Source organism: Fusarium falciforme, chromosome 1 (genome assembly GCF_026873545.1).
Source record: "Fusarium falciforme chromosome 1, complete sequence".
Lineage (NCBI taxonomy): Eukaryota > Fungi > Ascomycota > Sordariomycetes > Hypocreales > Nectriaceae > Fusarium > Fusarium falciforme.
Genome location: NC_070544.1, coordinates 6,728,477 through 6,735,465, shown reverse-complemented (window position 1 = coordinate 6,735,465; position 6,989 = coordinate 6,728,477). Strand labels below are relative to the sequence as shown.

Sequence of the window (6,989 nt, the reverse complement as noted above, 5' to 3'; positions counted from 1 at the left end):
CAATCATTGTGTCGGGCCGACATTGAGGCGTTTTTAGGCGTGTCTACTGTTTGCAAGTTAGGTCTAACCCGTCGGCTCATGATACATCACCTGATCTCAACCTAGGCAAAGTGAGGGGGGCCCATTGGGGAGGGCAGGTGATCCAATTGATATTTCGCCGCTTTTTGCGGAGAACCAGGCGCCCAGCAGAGCCGCAGTAATCCGCCGGACTTCATCTCCTCCCAATTGACAATCACTCCCAACTCAATTCCCCATGCAACTCCACCCCAACATGGCCGGCAAGCGGGAGAAGCCTCGCCAGGCGTGCGACAGCTGCCGGTTCCGCAAGGTCAAATGCGACCGCGGGCAGCCATGCAAGAACTGCCACGCCGGGGACCTGCTGTGCCAGTACCTGTACAGCATCCGCCGCAAGGGCCCCAAGGAGGGCCAGGGACGCAGGCAGTCGCAGCTACGGCGGAGGCTGGTCGATTTTGGCAAGAGTTCCTTTCAGACCATGACCCAGGATGCGGCGCCGCTCTGGTTCGGGGGGAGCAGCAGCCGCAGTCCGGAGAGTCCTACGCCAACATCGACACAGGTCATCACTCAGCATGACGCCTTCAACACGGCGTTGCCTTTAATTAATCAACTGCCGGAGAGACCGGGTCAAAGCAGGTTGCTATCCGTCTCACTCATCGCCCACATCCAGCTCTTCCTCAAAGTCCTATTCCCCATCATGCCCGTTATCGACGGCGACGAGCTCCTCGCTGACGCAGCCCGGCTCGAAGAGCTGCCCCCCTCACGATACGCACTCATACTTGCGCTCTGCGCCGCCACTAGGATGCAGTTCGGGATGGATAATGCCCCAATTGGCGAAGGACCAGAGGTAGATATACCGCTGGAGCCGCAGCTGACGGGCGAGATGCTCATCCGCCTTGCCGAGACGTCGCTCCGCCAGTACAATGTCATAGACGACACGACCCTTGACTCCATGCTGGCTTCCTTTTTCCTCTTTGCAAGCTACGGAAACCTCAATAATCCTCGGCATGCGTGGTTCTATCTCAACCAGAGCATTTCGCTTGCTCAGTCGCTAGATATTACCCGCGAGACAGGGTACCACGATCTACCCGATATCGAAAGGGAAAAGAGGCGGCGCGTCTTCTGGCTGCTTTTTGTCACAGAACGGTAAGGCCCCTGGTATGCAAGGCTTATGCAACAGCTGACCAATAGAACCTTTGCCCTCCAACACCGCCGCTCAGTCATGCTCCGCAGTTCCATCACAAAGCCCCGGACCATCGATTCGGACTGCCCCGTCGTCATGAACGACTTCATCAACCACATCCGCCTCTTCGAGTCCCTCCCCTGGTCGCTCTACGAGTGGCAGAGCCCCAGCGACAGCAACCAGCTAGAGGACCTGTCGCTCGTGCACACCATCAACGACAAGCTGTGCACCATCCAGGCCGACCAGAGCGTAATCCCGAGCCAGCGCTTCGACACGCTCATCACGCAGCAGTGGCTGAGGGTGTCCATGTGGCGCCTCGCGGTCGGGAAGAAGCCGTCGTCGGCGGCGTACAACTTTGGGGTGCTGCTGCCGCCGAGTCTGCCGATCGATGCGGGCAAGATTATCATGTCGGCGCTGGGATCTGTGGGCCCAAAATCAAAGGATTGTCATGGAATTGGAATGGTGAGTAAGAGGTCGTCAATATTGAGTTAACCTAGGTGACACATTCTAGGAACAAAAACTCTTTGACGTTGGCGTCAGCCTTGCGGATAGCGCCATGCTACCGAGCTGGAGCTGCTCATCCTTCGAAACCGGCCCTCGGGACCTGCTCTGCGCAGTCATAGAGTCCCTATTTACCATCCGGGGATGTCAATCCCATCTCTTGCCTACACTGCTGAAATACTCTGAAAGTGTCCTGGGACTCACAGACCCAACCCCCCATATCGACTTCCGGCTGGAAGTGCCACAGGAGACAGAAACAGCCACCCCAACTGCTGTTGTCGAGGATATATCAGCACAGGTTGAAGAGCCAGTCGACCCGTTAACCTGGCTGTCTGGAGATGAATTAGGCATGTTGGACATGAGCACACCGTCGCCAACTTGGGACGATGCAGGACTATCGGGCGAACAAGTTGATATAAGTATTGGACTATCACTTGGATAATGAGTATTCCTTCCAATGTCCGTCTTTGCGTTTCTTCGATGCTTGTAATTAAAAAAAAGAGAAAGAAAAAAATATCATGCCTAGTGCATCAAGCAGTGATACCCAGAACTCTATCTATACCCTCTCCAGCAGCACAACCTTGCTATCATAGTCCGTCCCAAACCGGAACTGGATCCCCCCATTCATCAGCGTCGCGCCCGAAATCGTCCTCCCGCCATCAAGCCTGTACGTCGCCCGCGGATCCAACCCTTGCAGCCTCAGCAGCGGGAAGTTATGCACCGTCGTCGCCCTGATCTGGAACGCAAATAGCACCGCCTGGCTCCCGTCCTCGGATATGAATAGCGCAGACGGGTAGTTCGACGACTCGGGCAGGTTTAGCCGCCAGATGTCTCCTCCTATAACGATGGGGTTGATCTTCTCCGCCAGGCGGATCAGGTCCGGGATCTGCGCCTTGTCCTCGGCGGGCATGTGCGCCGGGTCGAGCTCCAGCCCGAAAGAGCCGCCCATCATGGCGACGTGGGCGCGGAAGCGGATGGGTGTGGTCCGGCCGGTGACTTCGTTGGGGACGGCAGAGACGTGCGCGCCCATAGACGACGGGGGGTAGACGAGGGATGTGCCGAACTGGATGTGGATGCGGTCGAGGGCATCAGTGTTGTCGGACGTCCAGACCTGGGGGAAGTACTGGAGGATGCCGGCGTCGAAGCGACCACCGCCGGAGGCACAGCCTTCCCAGAGGACGTTAGGGAACCGGGTGGTTAGCTCCTCGAAGACGCGGTATATGCCTAGCATGTAGGCGTGGTGGTTATCAGGGGCAGGACTCTCATGCATGCCCCTATTATTATCCCACTTGACATATGCCACCGGCACTGTCTCCAGGATATTGGCCACTGAATCGATGATAAAGTCCTGAACCTCGGGGATAGCCGCATTTAGCACCAGCTGCTGCCGTGTCTCGCTACGCGGGTATTCACCCGCATGCAGCACCCACTCGGGATGCTCCTCGTAAAGCGTCGAGCTCTTATTAATCATCTCTGGCTCGAACCACAGCCCAAACTGCAGCGTCTCATCCGACCCCGCTGCCTTCAGCTTATTAATCTTATCCGCTAGCGGCTTCAGCCCGTTGGGGAACCGCCTCGGGTTAACGACCCAGTCGCCCAGCCCAGCGTGGTCGTCCACGCGAGGGTACTTATCGCCGAACCACCCATCATCCAGAACGAAGAGCTTAGCTCCTAGTTCTGCCGACTCTTGAGCAAGCTTATAGATAGTATCCTCATCAAAGTTAAAATATAGGCCTTCCCAGCTATTAAGTAGGACGGGGCGCGTCTCGTGGACGAACTTGCTCTTGATGAGGTTCTGGCGGTAGAGCCGGTGGAACTTGCGAGACATGTCGCCTATGCCAGCGGAGGAGAAGATGGACACGCACTCTGGGGAGACGAGGGTATCGCCGGGCTTGAGGGGCCAGGAGAGCTGGCAGGGGTTCATGCCGACGAGGGTGCGGGTGAGGCCCTGGGGAGACTTTTCGACCTCGATCTGGAACGAGCCCGTGTAGACTAGGGAGAAGCCCCAGGCGTCGCCTTGGGACTCTGTGGTTGTGGGGGATACGAGGGAGAGGAAGGGGTTATGGTAGTGAGAGGAGTAGCCGGTGTTGCTCCCGAATCTGCAATCATCAGCAATAGATCTTCCACTCTTGGACTCTATACTTACCCCTGAAGTCCATAGTCGACTTTTCTCCGCGTCCTCGTGCACTCCCTAGTCCACTCCCCCTGCAAATGCAGCATCTCATACTCATCATGCGGAAAATCCACACTAAAACTCGCCAACTTCTCAACGCTAATCGCATTGCTCCCCTTATTCGTGATCCTCACGCTCCGCACAATAGCATCGTGCTTCGGAAACACAGAGTAGTACAGATCCGCCGCGACAGAGCTGCAGCTATCCCACAGGTGCAGCACCAACGTCTCGACCTCGTCGTCGCGGCCAAACGTGCTAGGCAGACCGGGCAAAGAGGGCTTTCCCTTGATCACATCGTGCGACTTGTACTTGAAGTCGCTCAGCGCATAGCCCTTGCTATGCTTGATGTGCACGGCGGGCGTGCGAAAGTCCCCCCTGCCCAGGTCAGGGAACTCGCGGCGGAGGTGCAGCTGCGTGGACCAGCCGCCGCCGTTGGGGCCGGCGTCCTCGGCGGGGTCCTCGGTTACCGGCCCGCCAAAGTGGTTGAGGATGAGGTCGCCGGTGGGGGCATCGATGTGGAAGCGGTACGAGACGTTTTTGCCGTTGAGGGCGAATGAAGTCCCGTCGACCACGATGGCTGCAAATTGTTAGATGATGAGGAGTGGCTTGAGGGGGGAGGGCTGACGGCTGGGTGAGGAGGAGCCGACGACTTCGTGGATCATGGTTCGTGTCATGGCAGGACGAGAACAACTACAAAGATCGATTTGACGCGTGTCAAAGGATCGGCTTTGAAGAAGAGAAGAGGCTTGATATTCGCAATTGAATTGAATGCTCTAGGCTTAAATAACCTGCGTCTGCACGATCATCCTCCAACGCAAAGTCTGAATCGCCGAATGTGCTGTCCGACGAGGGAAATCCGAACATTTCCCCACTGGGCCAGCCGAGACCCTCACCTCCTTGCCTTAATCCCCGCTGCTTCGCGCATCGATTCTTCCTCACCGCCGACTCTCCCATTGCCCACAACAAAGAAAATCAACAATGCCTATTAGAACAGTTCTCGTCACTAAATACGCCACAATCCCCCTCCCTGACACAAGCCTGCCCCCACCTAACAGTGCGGCACAGCGAGCCAATCTACTGTTCTTATTATAATTAGTAAATTAGAAGGAATATATAAGTTAAATAAAATTTTAAAAAATAAGTATATAAGTATTTTATAATAATTATTTAACGTTTTTATTTTATTTTATTTTATATCTCTTAGTTATTTAATTAAAAAGTAATAAAAATAAAAGGTTAATAATAAAAATAAATATATTAAGGAATATAATATAAATAATATTATATATCCTTTATAAGACTATTAAAAGAGAATTTTTTTAATTATAAATTAAATACTTAGAAATAAAGCTATAATAATTTTAAAAACTTTAAAAATTTAATTTAATAAACTTAAAAAATAAATTTATATAAAATTATTTTATAACGTATATGTATAGTAAGTAAACTACTCAAGCAAGTATGCCACTTTGAAATTTCTTAGTATTTATACCTAATTTAAAAACTATTTAAAATAATTCTAAAAAAATCATACTAACCTTATAATAGCTAAAACTAAAAAGTTAAATTAATAACTTTTTACTTATTTTTTAAGAATTTTATATAGTCTCTAGGGTAAGTGCTTTATAGATATCTATAAAATATCATTATTCATATTATATAAATAGCTATATCTCTATAAAGAAATGATTTAAAAAATCTAAAAAAATATATATATAATGTATTTACTAGTTAAAAAGCTATTTTAAACTTTTTTAAGTTCCTAGCTATTTTTATGCGGATTTTATTAAACTTATAAATATTAGGTTTTAGTACACAGTATAGGTAGTTTACTTACTTGAGTGGTTTACTTACTATATATATATATTAATCTTTTTTAATATTTTATTATTAATCTTAAATTTTAGTATTAAAATTATTATTAAAATTATTATTATTTCTATACTTATATAAGCTAAGATATATATATTATATATTTAGTTAAATAAGTTTTATTAATTAAATCTATAGGCTTTTATTTATTACTAAGTCTAGTATTAAGCCCTAGCGCTAACTCTTTTTAAGTTTGTAATAAAACTTTAATACTAACTCTAAGAATTAATTCTTTTAAAACTTATAATACTAATAATACCTATTTCTTAATATAAGTATACTTATAGCTATATAGCTAAATCTTAGCTAGCTATAATAAGATTTTTTTAATCCTTTTATTTAATACTATAAAAGGTTTTAATATTTAGTATAAGTATTATAACTTATAACTTATACTAATTATTATCTTATAAGCTCTTAAGAAATCTAATATTTTAATTTATATAATTTTTCTTTTTTTTTTTTAGCTTTTTTTAAGAGCTTTTAATAAAAAAAGGTTTTTTTTAATAAAATTAAATCTTTTATTAGTATTATAATTAAAATAAAAAAAGACTAAGTAAAAGAAAAATAATATAACTAAAATTATAAATTTAATTAAGATTAAATTATTAAATTATATATTAATTTTAATATTTTTAAGGCTTTTATTTAATATTATTACTTATAGCTTCTTATAAGTTTTTTTTTTTTAGATTTTTATAAAGCTTATAAATTTTTTAATAAGATTATTTTAATTATATTAAAGGATATATTAATAAGAATTAATTATATTACTTTACTTATTTAATTAAAGGTTTATATAAAAATAGTTAGTATAGTCTTATTAATATATTATTAATTAATTAATTAGTTTTAATAATCATTATTATTTTATAACTTTATACTACTTAAAATAGAAATTAAACTATTATAATTAATATTTTAATAATTTTAATAATAAAAGCTTTATACCTAAACCCTAAGGTCTTAATAAGCTAAATTTATAAGGTTTATCTATATAATTATTTTTAGCTTTAATAATATACTAAAATTAGCTCTCCTTATAATAAATAAATTATATCTTAACTAACTAAAGAGGTTAAAATCCCCTTTATATAATAGCTCTCCTCTTTAATATTAACCTTATAATTGTAATTCTTAACTACTTAAAGAGATTAAAATTACTTTTATTATTCTTATAAGAGGGGATTTAATTATAACTAATAATAACTATTATAATTAACTAATTAACTAATTAATAACTAA

The 6,989-nt window shown here is 44.5% G+C and overlaps 2 protein-coding genes across 2 annotated transcripts; one reads left to right on the top strand and one right to left on the bottom strand.

Annotated features, from left to right (window-relative positions):
- Positions 1 to 253: 253 nt before the first annotated feature.
- On the top strand, positions 254 to 2,141 carry NCS54_00194700 (Zn(2)-C6 fungal-type domain-containing protein; the record flags this gene model as incomplete). Its single annotated transcript, XM_053147559.1, has 3 exons — positions 254 to 1,161; positions 1,207 to 1,660; positions 1,710 to 2,141. 3 exons carry the CDS (start codon positions 254 to 256, stop codon positions 2,139 to 2,141), a joined length of 1,794 nt encoding a protein of 597 aa, XP_053003534.1.
- Positions 2,142 to 2,255: 114 nt separating this feature from the next.
- NCS54_00194600 (Alpha-galactosidase) lies at positions 2,256 to 4,570 on the bottom strand (the record flags this gene model as incomplete). Its single annotated transcript, XM_053147558.1, has 3 exons — positions 4,498 to 4,570; positions 3,846 to 4,449; positions 2,256 to 3,798 (listed from the first exon to the last, which is right to left on the bottom strand). Exons 1-3 carry the CDS (start codon positions 4,544 to 4,546, stop codon positions 2,256 to 2,258), a joined length of 2,196 nt encoding a protein of 731 aa, XP_053003533.1. The 5' UTR covers positions 4,547 to 4,570.
- Between the last annotated feature and the right edge of the window lie 2,419 nt (positions 4,571 to 6,989).